The sequence below is a fragment of the Pseudorasbora parva genome, chromosome 5, assembly GCF_024679245.1.
Source record: "Pseudorasbora parva isolate DD20220531a chromosome 5, ASM2467924v1, whole genome shotgun sequence".
Lineage (NCBI taxonomy): Eukaryota > Metazoa > Chordata > Actinopteri > Cypriniformes > Gobionidae > Pseudorasbora > Pseudorasbora parva.
The window spans coordinates 17,982,028-18,001,374 of record NC_090176.1 but is presented as its reverse complement, the minus strand read 5'-3'; the positions used below and the strand labels follow the sequence as shown (position 1 = coordinate 18,001,374).

Genomic DNA, 19,347 nt, shown 5'->3' with positions numbered 1-19,347 from the left:
TACGCAGCTTTCTGGATCGACAACCAGAGGCCATCAAAGCGGACTACTGGCATCTACGACAAGCTCTAATTCGTGAGTACTCCGATCCCGAGTCAGACCAGGGGCTCATCACTGCCATGGAACTCAAGCAAGCCCGACTCGAGACCTCACAGAACTTTTATAACAGACTGCAACGTGCTTACTTCGGGGCACGTAACGACCCAGGCATGGAGGAGGACATCAACTTCAAAACTCTTTTCCTCCGAAACCTGCACCCTACCGTCAGTCACCACCTGGGGGTGCTGGCGTGCCCGCGCAGCATGGACATGCAACAGTTAAGAGACTTGGCTCACAAAGCTTATGTCAAACAGAAAACCATTTCTGAAAAGACTGTAAAACAGCCCACCATCTGCCCTGTCTCTGAGCACCACCCAGAGCTAACCCTAGAGGGCGCCCAACAGAGCCACAGTTACCGACCCGTCAACAGAGAGTCCAAACCACTCCACGCCAGCAGAGGGCAGCGTGGTCATAATGGCGACCGGCCACGGTACCAGAGCGATCGCTCGGAAAGATCCTGGGAACCGCCTCGCCCCTTTCACAACCAAAAGGGGGTGGGCACCTGGGAAGCCGGCCGACAACCCAGACGGAGCCGAAACGAACCTCCGGGTCCACCCAGCCCAGAAAGCCAGCGACGAGGCCACCCTCGACGGGACAATGGCAGGCCCAGACCTGAACCCACGTCTGGCAAAGAAAGTGCAGCTGCTTCTGAGGTCACAGAGCTCTTAAAAACCCTGAAAGAGTTCCTCCGACAGAAACCTCACAAGGAAGACAAGAAGGACGGACCAGGCACAGCATGACTAGACATGATACCTGAAATCAACCTGCCTGACCCTCCTGCAACTGAATCATCCACCCTGAACACTGTTCCCCAACCACAGACTAATGAACTAACTTTTGCACCCCCACACGTCAGCAGCACACCCACACAACAGCTGACAGCAACAGCCTCTGATCAAGACAGCATCATGGGGCAGCCCAGCGTACCAGAAAGCGCTGTTTTGATTATTTGCACGCATAATGAGACACTTGACACATATCCAGACGGCTTATTAAGCAACACACAGGTCCCCACACCAAGACTTCTGGGAAACCTAATCGAGAAGGGGATGGCTCGAAAACTCTATCTGACTATCACTATGGAAAGGGAATTTAAGCTCGAAGCCCTAGTTGACACTGGCTCCGACCTCACGCTTATATCCGCCCAACTGTTTGAAAGACTCAGATTTGAAGCACAGAGGCAAAATCGCACCCTTAACCTTCACACTTGTAAGCTAAATGTGCAGTCGTATAGCCAAAACGACATCCAGCTCAAGCACGTAGCTTCCATCCACCTGACAATTGGACCAATGAGCCTGATACATCCCGTCTATGTCTCCCCTATGAACGCTTATCCTTTCCTCATCGGAAAAGACCTGCTGGACCGCTTCGAACCCGTACTGGACTTCAAACAGCTGAAAGTCTGGGCTCAAGTGCGTGACCCTCTGCCCCTTCAGACACACACATCGTCTGAGCAAGACTGTCAAGTCACAGAGGTCACGGGAACTCCCGCAGAGCCAGACTGCCAGGTCACAAAGGTCACGGGACCCCCTGCAGCACACTGTGACAACCCAGCCTCAGCCCCAAAGCCAAGTGCAAGTTCGCTACTCTGCACATTTCAGCTAACCAAAGACTCTGATGCCTTCTGCCCCCGGGTCATGAATGACCTACAGCTGAATGACATCACCACCACAAACATTATCCTCGCACTATGGGCCGATAACTCAGCCATTAGTCTCTCACTGTTCAAGTCACTCAGTGAAAAGGCACCACACACTCTTTACGCCAGCAAGCGCACCCGCTTTCCTTTGAACTCATACCCCTCCTCTATGGTGTCCGCCAAAGGAGTCTGTGCGTTACACCTGAAATGGAACCACAGGTGCCTTACCCATTATTTTCTGGTCCTGCCGGACCCGCCCCACGATGTTTACATCGGAGCAGACATTCTGATTCGCCTCCAGGCTCATGTGGACGTATGTAACGAAATGGTATGGGCTCCATTAACGTCACAGCCACCCTTTCCCATCAGCCTTGACAATCTCATGTCGGGACAGACCATCCCTGAAGTCTGCACGCTTGTCAGTGAACAAGGAACTGCAATACCAGCATACACCAAAGGGGTCGCTGTGCGGCTCAACATGCGATGTGGTCAAACCTTAAACCACACACTGAGTTTCTTCCAACCCTCACCCGAATGTGTGGAACTCGGACTCACACTTGAAGCCACACCCCTCACTGAAGTGTCATCTCGTATTGTTTACATCCTGTTCAACAACTGCACAGCAATGGACATCAACATCCCAAAAGCCTTTCGACTGGGATGGCTAATCAGCAATGACTTTCATGACTTTGAACTTGTGTTACCCATCATTGGGCCCATTCCACCCGCACTGATACCAGCAGAATGTACAGACGACACCCTGTTCACTGTACCCTTCAAGTTCATCGCCATAACATCTGTCATGCCGGCGGCCAAAGACCAGGTCTGCCGAACGGAGCTGACAGAGGACAGTCACCTTGGAATATACACAGTCTCCCAACAGCCTGTCATGGAAACGGATGAACTAGCTGCACCCCTCCATACCAAACTGCCTGATGACACCCAGGTGGAGGAACCGTACCCCGGTTTTGAGTCTCAAGTGCAACAAATTCTACGAGACGCTAACGCGCTCCAAAATGAGACAGAACGTCAGGGACTCAGACGAGTCCTCTATAAGTTTAAAGAATCCTTTGCCAAAGACTCATTAGACTGCGGGCTCACAAACCTCCACACGGTGCGCATCCCAACACAACCTGGTGCGCCGCCCACGTTTGTCAAGCAGTACAAGATTCCAATCGCTTCATACGAACCAGTGCAGAAGATTATCGAGTCCATGCTCGAAAAAGGTGTCATCCGTCCATGTAACAGCACCTACTCCGCCCCAATTTGGCCCGTGCTCAAACCCAACGGCACTTGGCGCCCAACAATAGACTATCGGAGATTGAATCAACAGGTGCCGCTGTCAAGGTGGCCAATGACTCAGTTGGAACAAGAAATACCCCGAATAAGGGGGGCCACAATCTTCTCTACACTTGATGTGGCCTCTGGATTCTGGACCATCCCAGTGCATCCAGAAGATCAACACAAGCTGGCCTTCACATTTGGCAACCGACAATTCACCTTCAACAGGTGCCCGTTCGGATATGCTAACTCACCAGCTGAGTTCAACATCTTCCTTAACAAAGCCTGCCCGGATGCCAGAGTAAGAGGCAACTTAATCTACGTAGACGACGTTCTCATGAAGAGCGCCACGGTGGACGACCACCTGAAAGAAATAGACTATGTTTTGAACCAATTATCCGCAGCTGGTGCCAAGATTGCCCTCCACAAGGGACAATGGTGCCGAACCAAGGTCAACTACGTTGGCCTGCTCATCGGATCCCAAGGCATTGAACCGCAATCTAACCGAATTCATGCCATTCAAAACATCAAGCCCCCCACTAATGTCTCTAAGCTACGCAGTTTTCTTGGGGTATGCAATTACTCCCGACAATTCATCGAGAACTATTCAGACATTGCCAGACCGCTCACAGCCCTGCTAAAGAAAGACTCACCGTTTGTCTGGACCGAAGCTCAGGAACACGCCATGGCAGCACTAAAAAGACATTTATGCACAGCCCCATGCCTTGCTTACCCAGATCCACAGAAGGAATTCTACCTGGAAGCCGGGTTTTCCGACCACTGTCTTAGTGCTGGCCTTTATCAACGACATGACCAAGACAAAAAGGTGGTCGCATATGCCAGCAAAACGCTTCTCCCACCGGAGTGCAAGTTCTCGGACTGTGAAAAAGCTCTGTTCTGCACGGTGTGGGCCATACAGCGGTTCTCCAACTACATTGGGGCGCAGAAGGTTATCATAGAGACTTGCCACCAGCCCGTAATGTTCCTCAATAGCCAACGCATCCGAGATGGCGTAGTCACTAATTCACGTATCGCCACATGGCTGATGGCCCTCCAAGGCCGCAACGTTGAGGCACGATATGCACAGAACCACAAGTCTGCGCTGGGTAATGGCCTGGCTGCATGCCAGAACTGCTCTGATGACACGCCTACAGCTGCCGCTGATGAACAAGAACCCCAACAACAACAACTCACCTGTCACAGGTACTTTGAACTGAACGCGTGCCAAGACATGCCCACGGCCTACGTCGATGGGTGCTCCTACAACCACGACGGCACCCTCAAAGCAGGTGCAGGTGTGCTATGGGTGAACGATCAGCCGTGCCCACCACGACACTTCATGCTGGGCCCCCAGTCATCGCAATTTGCAGAAATAGCAGCCATTCTCATAGCCTGTCAGATCGCGTCAGCCCATAACTTCAAAGAACTACTCATCTGTTCAGACTCTAACTACGCCAGGCTCAGTTTCATTTGCCACCTTCCAACCTGGAAACAAAATGGTTTCAAGACCGCTAACAACAAGCCAGTCAAGCACCAACACCTGTTCCAGGAATGTGACAACATCACAAGTACACATGAACTGACGGTGTACTGGAAAAAGGTCAAAGGCCATTCGAAACTACCCGGCCCCGACAAAGACTTAAATGACCAGACCGATGCCCTCGCAAAGATGGGCGCACTACACGGCGAGATGTGGGAACCTCCAAACCCCACACCCAGCCCCGCCGTGGCAGTGCTAACCCGCAGCAAGCGACCAGCACCTGCCACGATGACCGCCGCACAGTCACTAGCGCTCACGCCGCAGATTTCACACAACGACATCGCGGACATGCAAGCCTCTGACACGGCAATTAAGACAATTTTCGACCACCTCTCTGACCCCTCCGACCACCCTATCTCTGACTCTGACCTCTCTGAGGATTCAAGCCTCAAGCAACTATACAACTCCAAACACATGATGCGTATACAGGACGACATTCTGTGGTTTGCACCCGATGGCAGCACAACGCCACGGCTTGTGGTGCCACGATCGCAAAGGGGGGTGATGCTAATGTACGCCCACGACACACCATGTGCGGGACACCACGGCACCAGAGCCACGTATGACACACTGAAACAGGTGGCATATTGGCCCGGCATGCAGCAAGATGTTGCGGAGTACGTCAGAGAGTGTCTGGTTTGCTGTCAGTTCCAACCGGCAAACCCGAACCACAGAGCCCCACTGCAACGCAGAGGAATCACGTTTCCGTGGTCAGACCTACAAATCGACTGGGTAGGACCCCTGCCCAGGTCCACAAGAGGCAACAAGTACTTTCTTACAGTGGTGTGCCAGTTTACCAAGTGGGTGGAGTGTCTACCAGCACCCAACGACACCGCCCAGACCACAGCATACCTCCTGTTAAACCACGTTTTCTCACGGTTCGGATTGCCACTGAAAGTCAACTCAGACAGAGGCACCCATTTCACTGCCGAGATCATGCAACAAATCTGGAAATGCCTGGGGATACAGGCTAGACTGCACGTCAGTTACCATCCAATCGCATCAGGGCAAGTTGAACGATCGAATCGCACAGTAGTCGCCATGCTGAGAAAGTACGTGTCTGCTAACCAAAAAGACTGGGATATGAAACTCCCCCTCGTGCTGATGGCCCTCAGAGCCACCCCGCAGGAATCAACACGGGTATCCCCTTTTGAACTCATGACTGGGCGGCAGATGACTCTGCCACTACACCTGCTGTACCAACCCGGCGACTCCAACCTGGTCACCGCGTACACCACATTCCAGTACCTCGATGAGCTCCATAGACATTTAAAAACAACTTTTGCCTTTGCTCAGCAACACTTGCAAAAGAGCGCTGAAGGTCAGAAAGCCTACTACGACCGCAAAGCCTCACACCAAGAACTGGAGGTGGGCAACAAGGTCTGGTATTACAACTTCAACCCGCCACCTTTGACAGGCTCCCGACGATTGTCAAAGAAATTTCTGCCCCACTGGACGGGACCCCATGAGATTATGAACAAACTCTCTCCCGTCGCATACCAGATTCAGCTAAACCAGGGACAAAGAGAACCAGTTCTCAAATGGGTTCACAGGAACCAGATCAAGAGACATGTGGCCACTAACAGAGAAAGACAGTTAGGGGCCAATGCAAGCTGAACACAACCGCCGTCCCCGAAACGAGAAGACTGACCCACCCACCTGGGACAAATCTCACTGACACACACTCTCTCTTTCTCTCTCCCTCTCTCTCTCTCTCTCTCTCTTGCCTGTAACAGGATGCCACTGTGGATCCTGCTCCTGTGCCTCCAGACAATCAGAGGCCAGCCACCACCAGACATCATCACACCGGGTCCAGCCTCGGGCATCGTACTGAGAGAGCAACCTGGACTTCTGATCACCAACTGCCGAACCCACACTCAGAAGGTGTATGTCCGACTTGACCCCCGCAACGTCTACAACGCACACTACCCCCGTGCAGTAGCCCAGTATAGCTGGGCCGGTGCTCGCTGGACAGAGGACTCTCTCCGCCACGCCGATGCTGATGTCACGCACATGCTAAAACAACTAGAGAAGATGACCGTCACCCAGGCAGAATTAGGTGGACACAACCGCCGCCCCAAACGGTTCCTGGGAGCGCTGCTCGGAGCCGCTGCCGCCGTCGGAACTCTGTTTAACATTGGTATGTCCAGTGTCAACGCAGTGAACATCGCCACAGTAAGACGACATGTGGCTGAAATCCAAACTGAACTTCCACAGCTCAAAGAGCAACTCACCACACAGAGTGCCGCTCTACAGACTATCGGCAAGACGTTGAGAGGAACTGTGGTAATTCTAAACACCCACAGTGTCCTGTTGAACCAGACCGTGAACTCCATGAAACAGTTATTCACCGTCTTCCAAAATGACTTTGCCCAAACACAGCTAGTTACCGCCTTAATGACGGACATGTTACGGGAAATAAGCTCGTCCATCGACAGCTTAGCCATGGGTAGAATCCCACCGTACCTGATACCCTTAAGCCTGGTGCAAAACGTGTTGGCATCTGCGATCAACGCACCCACTGACCCGCTGCAGATACACCTGGCCTACTCCTTGGGAAGCGCCATTCCCCTGTATGTGGATCCCGAGCAGAAAGAAATGGGTTTCCTCCTTAATTTACCCATCATCGAGTCGAGCCGAATCTACCGACTCAAAGACATTATTAATGTAGGCTTTTGGAAAGGTAACACCCACCTCAAGGTGCGCACTCCTCAGGTAGTCGCGTACCATGACAGCGACACACAGCTGTACCTAGCCCCAAACCTACACATGTGTACCCTGACCAAAGACATTCATTATCTCTGCCCAAGCAAACCTTTCCTCCGAGACAACACGGAGGGAATCTGCGGGTTGCAACCTATGCTCAGCAATACCCGCTGCCCCACCGACGCAACGCCTCGTACCCTAGTCACCGAGACGCAAGCAGAGATCGTAGGTGACAGGTGGCTCGTCAACACTCCCGTGCGCACCGCCACACTGATCTACGACCAACATGACACTGCGACTCGTATCAACCTGCTGGATCAGAGCATGTGGGTCCAAGTACCACGAGGAGCCATCCTCCACCTGGACGACTTGGCCTTGTACCACCTCCCGAGCGAAGAATACCAGTCGGAACTGGAAATCCCCGCCTTCTTCAAGGACCACAACTTCACCCTCGCTCCCGAGTTAGAATTGTGGATTGAGAAAGGGGGGCCCCAGCTCATTGACATTGCTCCCCTTGATACAGCCCTCCAAGCATTGTCCCGAATACCCATCCTGAATAACTCTCCTGTGGTCCAAACCTGGACCGCAGCTGACACTGCGCTATGTGTCTCTATGATCTTCGGCAATACCCTAACCCTGGGCATCGCTTTCCTCCTGTACAGAAAATTCAACCAGATGAGAACCTCCACAGCCAAGCTCACAACGGCCGTGTCCGGGGGTCTCCGATGGAAACCCCGGAGGGAAATTACAACGCCCGGAGCAGAGACGGACCTCATCGAGCTGGCGCCCCAGCCGTAACAAACACCTGCTCCCGACTGCCCGACTCACCTACCATCCATCCATCGTGATGGGAGGCTGTCCGAGAATAACCTCAGGAACCGAAGGCTGAAGAAAAACAACAATTAAGAAACCACTAGCCACTTGACCCTCATGATCCACCTGTCATCCGACCAAAACGATAACTGTCATCCGACGATGTCATACGGACTTCGTCAGATGAAAAGGGGGAACTGTAGCGTCTGTGGTCTCTTACAATGAGGATCAAAGAGGAACCCTATGTTGATTGTAAAAAGGGGGGGGATAGCTTTTAACCGCATGTAAATTAAGAGCCACGCCACAGAGTCTGGGGGAAGTGACAACTTCGGCAGTTTTACGACCCCGTCCAATAACACAGGCCCTGATCGGGTCACACGACTCGAACCCTGTTTCCCCCCCCTTTTCATTCCCCAGACCGAAAGGCGCCAAGGCTCCTGTCAATACACAAGGACTCACGAGCACACACACACATTCCTTATGAAGCTTTAATTAAGACTATTCTAGACTGTATACGAGGTAGCTTGGTGTGTATATGCATGCTCCTTGACTCAGGCCTACTCAGTCATGGCATAGAAACAATGTAAGCTCATTTTAAATGCTTGTATTCCTGTGTAAAATTGTATCTCTGTTTTAATATCTCCCAGCCATAAGGTGTTTGATATCTAAATATTCCTATTTCTTTGACTTACTCAATGATGCACAAAATGGGATTGTGAAATGTATCATTAATATGTTTAGCCGACTTGGGAGTAAAACCATACAAAATCAACACCCCTTTACGACACCTCAGGAACATGCAAAATAGGCCATAAAATGAGACAAAGAGAACTTTTCCCGCTACCGAATTCACCCTCTGGATTGGGTGAATTAGCCAGAAGGGGGCGTGGATTAATTCTCTTAAAAGACCAGTGGAGACCACAATCTTCCCTCTTGACCCCCCTCTTCTTCCCTTCTTGACTTCCCTCTTCTCTTCTGGAAACTCCTCTTCAAGAAACTCCGTTTCTACAATCCGGTCTTCAACAATCCTTTGTTCCTCGTTCCATCAACTTACTAGCCACGGGCTACTTCAGGAGGTAGACCCGAAACGCCGCTAAAGGAAAACTACGTCACCTCCCGACCTCGGAGAGAACTACCTGAGACGCAGATATATATACACACACACACAAGCGAGAAGCCAAAACGAAACCAAAAGAAATGCAAGTATTCTTCTTCTTATAAAATTTAAACTGCTGTAAAGAAGGTGTGTATTGTCCCGTTGGGACAAGCTCCGTGAAGGTCGTAGTGGTTGAACTGAAGGAAGTTGTGTTTTTACCTCTAAATGCCTTGTCTCATCTCTCTCTCTCATCTCTCTCTCTCCCCCATCTCTCTCTTTTATCTCTCTCTAATCTCAGTCTATTCATTATTCTCTTTTATGTATTCTTTCGTTAATATCTACATGTCTACTTTCTTGATGCATATTTAGTGTGTACTCTCTGTGTGAATCGTAGTGTTATTTTTAGTCTGTGTTTATTAAACCTCCAGAAAGACATTTAATGAGTTGGGTCTGTTGTTCTCCCACATACACAAAGTCAATGAAACTTGCGATCTAAGTTACCTAACTGCTTATGCTACTATGTTAGTAAAGTAAACTGTATGACCATTTGAAATATTGAACTTGTCCTGATCAGTAAAGTTAATGTTTCTTATGCGCTCGTAAAGCAGTGATCCCTTATGGAGAATTGAGTTGAAAAGTCTATAACTAATTTGGTGGACGAACTTAGTAGGATAATTTCAAGCAATTTCATAAAGGGTTACTTGTATTTAATTAAACAATTTTCCCTATCGGGAAATTTTTAATACGTAATGAATGACGGGCAAATTATATTCATAAATTCATGAATATTGAATATTGAACCCCTTTTGAGTTAATTATTCCCCGAGACATTAAACTCATAAACTCGTTGTTGTTACACATATATTTTAGATTCATTGCACACCAACTGAAATATTGCAGGTCTTTTATTGTTTTAATACTGATGATTTTGGCATACAGCTCATGAAAACCCAAAATTCCTATCTCAAAAAATTAGCATATTTCATCCGACCAATAAAAGAAAAGTGTTTTTAATACAAAAAAGTCAACCTTCAAATAATTATGTTCAGTTATGCACTCAATACTTGGTCGGGAATCCTTTTGCAGAAATGACTGCTTCAATGCGGCGTGGCATGGAGGCGATCAGCCTGTGGCACTGCTGAGGTGTTATGGAGGCCCAGGATGCTCCGATAGCGGCCTTAAGCTCATCCAGAGTGTTGGGTCTTGCGTCTCTCAACTTTCTCTTCACAATATCCCACAGATTCTCTATGGGGTTCAGGTCAGGAGAGTTGGCAGGCCAATTGAGCACAGTAATACCATGGTCAGTAAACCATTTACCAGTGGTTTTGGCACTGTGAGCAGGTGCCATGTCGTGCTGAAAAACCAAATCTTCATCTCCATAAGATTTTCAGCAGATGGAAGCATGAAGTGCTCCAAAATCTCCTGATAGCTAGCTGCATTGACCCTGCCCTTGATAAAACACAGTGGACCAACACCAGCAGCTGACATGGCACCCCAGACCTTCACTGACTGTGGGTACTTGACACTGGACTTGGCATTTTGGCATTTCCTTCTCCCCAGTCTTCCTCCAGACTCTGGCACCTTGATTTCCGAATGACATGCAATATTTGCTTTCATCCGAAAAAAGTACTTTGGACCACTGATCAACAGTCCAGTGCTGCTTCTCTGTAGTCCAAAAGTGACTTGAACTGGGGAATGCGGCACTTGTAGCCCATTTCCTGCACACGCCTGTGCACGGTGGCTCTGGATGTTTCTACTCCAGACTCAGGCCTCGTCCACACGAAGCCAGCGCTTTCCTAATCCGATCATTTTTTTTCCTCGTTTCAAGAAATATCTGCGTCCACACGGGATTAAGAAAACGGACTAAAAACGATGTAGTTTGCATGCCAGGCCAGTGTGTGGCGCTATAATTCTGCCACAGAAATACACTAAACACGGAGAAGAAGAGTTGTGGCTAGCAGGGGTATAGCAGTGGTCGGAGGTGAGCCAAAATCTCACAATTAAATAACAATAAATACATTTGCTACTTAACAGATGTGTTTTATTCATGCCTACACCTACCCCAACCCAAAACATACCCTTACAATAATGCAGATACGGTAATTAAATGACGCAATATTGATGTGCGCATGCCCAGTGCCCGTAGTTGTATCCTTTAAACTCTTCACCGTGCTGGACGTAGTGTGATGCAGAGCCGGCCCAGCCACTAAGCGACCCTTGCAATTGCAAAGGGCCCCGTGGCCTGCAGAGGGCCCCCTAGAGAGCGCACGCACCTCGCCTCATCTGTTTGGGGAGGTGTTTATTATACTCGAAGCGCAGACTGGGTGCAGGCGTGATGAGACGTCATGCTCGGCCAGATTCGCCTCGAGCTTCTTCGGTTGCGGAGCCGCACGCAAAGTTACAAAATTTGACGTGCACACCGCCAACCGAAATTGGGTCTCGCGCACTCCTCGTTGAAGCAATTTTTGCCGCGCTCGTGCGGGCGCGTCGAGTATAAACAAGGCTTAAAGCTACACTGAAGTTGGCCGTTTGATAAATGCAAGTTAATTCTTCAGTTCAATATTTGTGTCTAAAAAAGGCACATACGTTCCTGTAGAGATAGCAATACACATTCTCCTTTTTTTTTTGCCAAATAAATGAAAGCATGTCATCAATGTCTTTCTCTTGCTGTATCAAAATCTCACCTAGCTTTCCTCAGAGATAGTCAAGTTCAGTTTGTGCATGATTACATGATATAACAATTGTGTTAATACTGTATCCTGAATTGTGGATAAGTAACCTAAACCCTAAAGCCGTGATACGAACCGAACCGTTGCTTTTGTGAACCGTGCCACCGCTAATGTGTACCTAAAGCAGTTTTCATCAATTTTATTTATTGCTTTTGGTATTTATTCAAGTTTTTTTGTTAACAGACTGAGAGTCCATTGCTTTTCTTGTTTTTCGGTTGTTTTGTTAATTTATTGTGGATATTTAAAATGTTTTCCGTATCAGAGTCTTTAGAGATAAAAGTTTATTGATCTTTAAAAAAGGTGTACCTGCATTATTATGCCATTATCATTATTTTAGATGAAAATGGGTTTAGAACGAAAAATCTTATCATTTATCGCAATAATTTCTTGACCAATTTATTGTCCAGCAAAATTTGTTATCGTGTGCTGTCTTTGCCTTTTAAACTCTGGTGTCAATTAAAAATGTTTCTTTGATGGTCAGTGAAAATCACTTTATCAGTCTTTTTATTCAGCAAGTTCATCCGTGTGTGTTCATTGCACTGCACTGCCATTCAGCTCAGTGGTATCATAATTTTCCTGTAAGACATCAAACATGGAACTCAACTCAAGAACTCAAGGTCTTTTATTGACGTTCTGTACATGTTACCACATAAGAACGAAATACGTACTCAGGACCAGCAGCGTAAAAAAAAGATAATTATCATACAGTAGGCTACATAGAATAATTAAAACATAATTTAATAGACTACAAAATTTTAAAGTAACATAGTAGATATATGTACAGTATAGTTATAAGGTAGTCATTGCTTTTCTTTAGGCCTTACTTAAAACGGTCAAGGGCCTCCAACCAAATTTTGCTTAGGGCCCCCAAAGGTCTAGGGCCGGCTCTGGTGTGATGCCATCACCGTTTCAGAAAATATACGGATTCGCTGTACACACGAAGACGGAAGACGATCGGATTCATGCTTCTAAAACGCCGGATCCGTGTGGACGAAACGCTGATACGGTACAAAATTTATACGTATACAGTGAAACGCGTCTCCGTGTGGACGGGGCCTCAGTCCACTTCTTCCGCAGGTCCCCCAAGGTTCTCGTTTTCTCCCCCTTTTCTCGTTGTGCAGCGTTTTTTGCCACACTTTTTCCTTCCCACAGACTTCCCACTGAGGTGCCTTGATACAGCACTCTGGGAACAGCCTATTCGTTAAGAAATTTCTTTCTGTGTCTTCCACTCTCGCTTGAGGGTGTCAATAATGGCCTTCTGGACAGCAGTCAGGTCGGCAGTCTTACCCATGATTGTGGTTTTAAGTAATGAACCAGGCTGGGAGTTTTTAAAAGCCTCAGGAATCTTTTGCAGGTGTTTAGAGTTAATTAATTGATTCAGATGATTAGGTTAATAGCTCGTTTAGAGAACCTTTTCATGATATGCAATTTTTTTAAAATAGGAATTTTGGGTTTTCATGAGCTGTATGCCAAAATCATCAGTATTAAAACAATAAAAGACCTGAAATATTTCAATTGGTGTGCAATGAATCTAAAATATATGAAAGTTGAATTTTTATCATTACATTATGGAAAATAATGAACTTTATAACAATATGCTAATTTCTTGAGAAGGACCTGTATATATATGTCCGCAACAATGGTCCACCCAGTGAATCTTGGCCATTTCCACCACTGATTAAAAGAGATCTCAACTTGTTAATGTCAACCTGAATTGTTTTATTCTAGGTCTTTACACGAGTCACAATCACCAGCTGGAGAGCCCTTGATACCCACCAGAGGCCAGTCCTCCCTACTCCATTGCCATATCAACATGGATTACATTTCCCAGAACTCATTGCCCGGACTCATGATCCCCGACTGGCTTCAGGTCATTAACCTTGTTAACTCTTTCTATACAAGCTGGTTTATTTAGTCATTCACTGATTGCTAAGTCTTGTATGAATTACACTGCATTTCACCGCTACTTCTGGTTTCTGTGTCATGGTCTTGATTATGGGATATGCTGAATGAAGCTTCTGAAGCAGTAAGACTTTTACAGTAGACTGTGTTGATGCTTTAAAGCTTTTGAAACAGTGCTCTACTTTGCCATCTGGTGGTCATTAAATACACCAACCGTGTCATTCAGATGTTTAGTTCATTTGAAAGGTTTATCTGTTCATTTAATAAATGTCATTGTGTGTTGCACAATACAATGACTATAAAGACTTTCTGTTCTTAATGTTTACTCACATCAGACTTCTAAATAGAATGTTTAATACGCCAATAAATTAGGCCTATGGGATTTTTCATTGCACTGTTATTTGTGTCCCTTACAAAACAACACAACAATGCACATTACGAATGCAATTACATATTTTTATTCAAGAATATTATTTATTCTGCTGTGCTGGAGTTTAAGCACCTCCTTTTTTTACTAATCACATCTTCAGCTTTAGAAAATATTTGTTCACACGGAACAGATGTGGCTGTAGATATTTACTGGCCAAAGCAGGGGGTACACTTTATGGGCCTCGCCAGTATTTGAGAGGGCCCACACTTCGAGGGGGAGGTATGCATCATTGATGTATCTCTTGACCTCTATGGTGGCATCAGCATTAAAGCTATTATGCTGTTGTGTCTCACTGACCTGGCTATTCAGGAGCTCCCACAGGTCATCTGAGGATGGTGGATTCTGAGCTGCCTGAGATGATGATGCCTCTGCTTGTGAAGCATGCTCACTGGTTAGCCAGATCATTGAAGCACATTTACCCATCAACAGGCGTTCAGCTGCACAGTCCTTATCCTGATTGCCAAACTCAAGGGTCTTAAATCTGGGGTCTAGCAATGTGGCCACTGCGAGCACACAGATGGAATCAACATTAATGCACCACTTGTTGGTGTACTGCTGAAGAGCCATTCCTAAGGACTACAAATGAGTAATACCAATGAGTATTTGCAGCATATCATGCGTGACACCTGATGTCTACTTCCTGGAGAAGCTTCAGGGGTTTCCTGCCCATCCTATTTTGGGAAAGGATTAGCTTTTTAGTGGCTACTCCTGAAAAAAGACACCACTCCCCAGGCTCTTCTACTGATGTCTGCCAACACCTCATGTTCTTCAACTGCCCTCTTAATGAGGTTAATGGTATGAGCAAAGCAAGAGAGAGTGCGTAGTCCCAACTTCTGAATTCCTGACACCATATTGACCACATTTTCTGTCACCATGCCAACAACTGAACCAGTGAGCCCCCAATCAGATTTCAGATCTGACAAAGCCTCTTTTGATGTTGTCAGCTCTCAGGTAGTAAATTTCCCATGGGCGTCGGAACCATTGTGTGTGGGTGGGACAAGAGTCAAGACCCACACACTTTTTAAAACCAATGATATTGGACCCACTCACTTTTATCGTCTCTCATTCAGCACATGTCTGCTTACATTGACTACCCCTTAACCGAGAAACGTATTATTAAACACATGTTAAACGCTTTATTTCCCCTTTTCTAATATTTGCTCTTTTTTATTCAAAATAAATACCTTTCCGATCTGATATGTGATGGGGAAAGGGAGTAGAGCGAGTGTGGCAAAAGGCAAATTCGAACCTCTGCTCGCGATGCATCAAAACCTGATGCCATGCGTCTTACCCCTACTCTATAGCCACAGTATATAATTCAGTGATTTCTGTAATTTTGTTTGGCCCAATCAATCGTTTCATAAACGGCACTTTTTCTTTCTGGATAGGCCTACGGAGCATAAAAAACATGCAACTTGTTCATTATCATTATCTGTGAAACTGTTGATTTCTATGTCAGTTAAATGAATATAGCCTTTTTATTAGACTATTGGTATTGACTGGTTTGAGGTCTTTTTTGGTATAGTAAAGGGATATGGCCTAAAACGCACCATAATGCAGGAAATCACATCTATGAAATAATTTTTTTTTCTGGGGGACAACCCCAGAAAATATTTTGTCTTAGCCGCTACTGACCCACCCACTTTTTATTTGCTTCCGACGCCCATGAAACTTCCTGTCAAACTTTACAATTATCATCAGCAAAGGCTTAGGCTTGGATACTTATTTACAAGCATAATTCCTGCCACACATTTTTATTTATTTATTTTTTGGAACAACTGTTATATTCTACATGAGAGGAAATCTTTATTTCTTGAAAAGAAATTTAACTAATTGAGTGATGTTAGTAAACCAGCTGTTTGATAGTGATAGTAATTTATTTAGTTAGTTATTCTAATTTTATTACCAGTACCTAGTAAAGAATTGAATATAGTTTTCAAGACCATCTCTTTGGAAATCTGTATGCTGTTTAGAAATAACAACAGTGCTCCCTTAGCCCTGAATCCACTGTGGTTGGTTCTATTTGTTTCTCAGTGCATACATCTCTATTATTCTACTGGCTTGCATGTCCACAACCACATGTCAATATAAAGCTGCTACACCAGACCGGAAAAACAACAAATGTACAGTTCTGACCATAGACTGTAAAAAAGGTTCTGACCTGGGGAAGGTGTGGGTTTGTATTTACTGCCCTCTAGTGGTGTTAAAGCGGAAGTGACGTGATTGGATGTTTACGATCTCCATGGGGACCATTAACGTTACCCGTCTTACAAATAAAACACATAGCAGCTACAAGCAAACATGAACGTCTCTGTCACACGCACATTTCAGAAGAAAAATGAGGGTAGTAGGGGATTCAAACAGCAGAGGACATATGATTATTTGTACGGTGAGTTACGTATGAATAGGCTACAGATGCAAATCACTATTTGACTTTTACAATGTAAATATAGTTTAGGACATGGCTTTAAATAAATATAGTAACGTTAACTGTTATATATTGTACCGTTATGATAAATACGTATTGAATTGTGGATGATGGTGCTGTTCTAGATCCAGTACATACATTGTCGGCTGATGTGGATCACGCCAGGGAAAACCTCCGAGCTCAGGCCTCACTGGATCGAATGGTAAGATAAGATGAGAGTGCTGGCGAAAAATGTAACTGTTAACTCTAAATAATCTGTTTAGAGAAACAAATGTTACCCAGGACGATGGGGCACAGCGGGGCTTGTAATTGTATTTCTCCCACAGCACTTACTAAGTTACATACACTACTCTAGCACAAAACGGGTGACCGCTCTCTAATAATGTTTCAGGTGTTGCAGATTCATGTAATGAATCCTTGAACTGACCCTTGAACTGCAGTCGTTTAAAAAAAAAAAAAAGGATTTTAATTTAATAAGAACAAGACACGTTGTACATAGAAGAGTAACCACACATGTCAGGGGTAAAAAAAATACACGAGAGAGAAAAACAAAAAGAAAGAAAGAAGCGAAAGGCATTTTAACAGCTATAACCCAATACCTTACTTTTAATAGGTTAGTTCACCCAAAAATGAAAATTAGCCCATGATTTACACACCCTCAAGCCATCCTGGGTTTATATGACATTCTTTTTCAGACGAATACAATCAGAGTTATGTTAAAAATGTCCTGGCTAATCCAAGCTTTATAATGGCAGTGACTGTCATTTTTAATGTTAATGTCCATAAAAGTGCATCTGTCCATAATAAAACTGTTTCACAGGGCTCAGGGGGTTAATAAAGGTCAACTTACGAAAAACCTCTCGCAGTTCAAGACGAGTGTAACCGGTGTGTGCAATGTCAGATGTAGCAGCCTTTTGAACTGCGAGAGGTGCGGTCGCTACACTTTTCCAGTAAATTGAATAGGCTACGGAAGGCGATTCGCCGGAAGCTAGATCATTTTCTTTATAAAGGTTTAAATATGGATATTTTCCTTACAAAAAATGTAGGCTACCACTTCGCTTCAGAAGGCCTTTATTAACCCCCATGAGCCGTGTGGAGCAGTTTTTTGCTGGATAGATGCACTTTTATGGACTTCAAAAATGACCCGACAGTCACTGCCATTTTAAAGCTTGGAAGAGCCAGGACATTTTTAATATAAAGCTGCCTTCACTTTTGGAATTATCGTAAATACGAGTTTCCAACGTGAAAAATTGCACATGAACGCCCTCCCATTTCAAAATTTGAATGCGATGAGCTCGTAATCGGCACTTCAGAAGTGGAAATTATCAAATTTCCGATAGCACGGGAAGACGGCATTAACTATAGAAGCCCCGCCACTAAATGAAAAAATAAAAAGAGTAATTACGACTTTTTATCTCAGAATTCTGACTTTTTAACTTGCAATTGTGAGAAATAAAGTCAGAATTCTGAGATAAATTGTGAGTTATAAAATTGTGAGTTATAAAAATAGAATTCTGAGATATAAACTTGCAATTGTGAGAAAAAAAGTCAGAATTGTGACTTTATATCAAACAATTGCGAGTTTATATCTCAGAATTCTGACTTTATATCACACAATTGCGAGTTTATAAAATAAATTAAATAAAATAAAATAAAAATGTAGTGCCAGTTCTATTGGGACTTGAATATCTTGTATTATATTATATACATTTGTAATGATTAAAATGCAATTTAGTACATTTAATATATTAAAATGTTGTACATTTGTAATATTGAAAAGTACACTATATAGTTAAAACTATAATCAAGTTGTACATGTACTTTACTCACACATTAAAATAAGTTAACTTCTTTTAAGCACAACAAATTATTATTATTATTGTATTATATAGTAAGTATTCGGCCCCCTTGAACTTTGCGACCTTTTTCCACATTTCAGGCTTCAAACATAAAGATATAAAACTGTAATTTTTTGTGAAGAATAAACAGCAAGTGGGACACAATCATGAAGTGGAAATTTATTGGATATTTCAAACTTTTTTAACAAATCAAAAACTGAAAAATTGGGCGTGCAAACTTATTCGGCCCGTTTACTTTCAGTGCAGCAAACTCTCCCCAGAAGTTCAGTGAGGATCTCTCAATGATCCAATGGTGACCTAAATGACTAATGATGATAAATATAATCCACCTGTAATCAAGTCTCCGTATAAATGCACCTGCAATGTGATAGTCTCAGAGGACCGTTTAAAGCGCAGAGAGCATCATGAAGAAGTTTAAAGCCGGATTTGGATACAAAAAGATTTCCCAAGCTTTAAACATCCCAAGGAGCACTGTGCAAGCGATAATATTGAAATGGAAGGAGTATCAGACCACTGCAAATCTACCAAGACCTGGCCGTCCCTCTAAACTTTCAGCTCATACAAGGAGAAGACTGATCAGAGATGCAGCCAAGAGGCCCATGATCACTCTGGAGGAACTGCAGAGATCTACAGCTGAGGTGGGAGACTCTGTCCAAAGGACAACAATCAGTCGTATACTGCACAAATCTGGCCTTTATGAAAGAGTGGCAAGAAGAAAGCCATTTCTTAAAGATATCCATAAAAAGTGTTGTTTAAAGTTTGCCACAAGCCACCTGGGAGACACACCAAACATGTGGAAGAAGGTGCTCTGGTCAGATGAAACCAAAA

The 19,347-nt window shown here is 45.2% G+C and overlaps 2 protein-coding genes across 2 annotated transcripts in view; one reads left to right on the top strand and one right to left on the bottom strand.

Moving 5' to 3' along the window:
• Positions 1-16,902, bottom strand: part of si:ch211-214p13.9 (cell surface glycoprotein CD200 receptor 1) — a 42,478-nt gene extending 25,576 nt beyond the window's left edge. The window contains exon 1 of the mRNA XM_067443402.1: positions 16,799-16,902. The gene's annotated coding sequence lies outside the window, so the exon portion shown is untranslated. The remainder of the gene's footprint in view (positions 1-16,798) is intronic.
• cfap91 (cilia and flagella associated protein 91) overlaps positions 16,481-19,347 on the top strand; it is a 33,359-nt gene continuing 30,492 nt past the window's right edge. The window contains exons 1-2 of the mRNA XM_067443400.1: positions 16,481-16,621; positions 16,786-16,862. Coding sequence (XP_067299501.1) covers positions 16,534-16,621; positions 16,786-16,862 — 165 coding nt within the window. The 5' untranslated portion in view covers positions 16,481-16,533. The remainder of the gene's footprint in view (positions 16,622-16,785; positions 16,863-19,347) is intronic.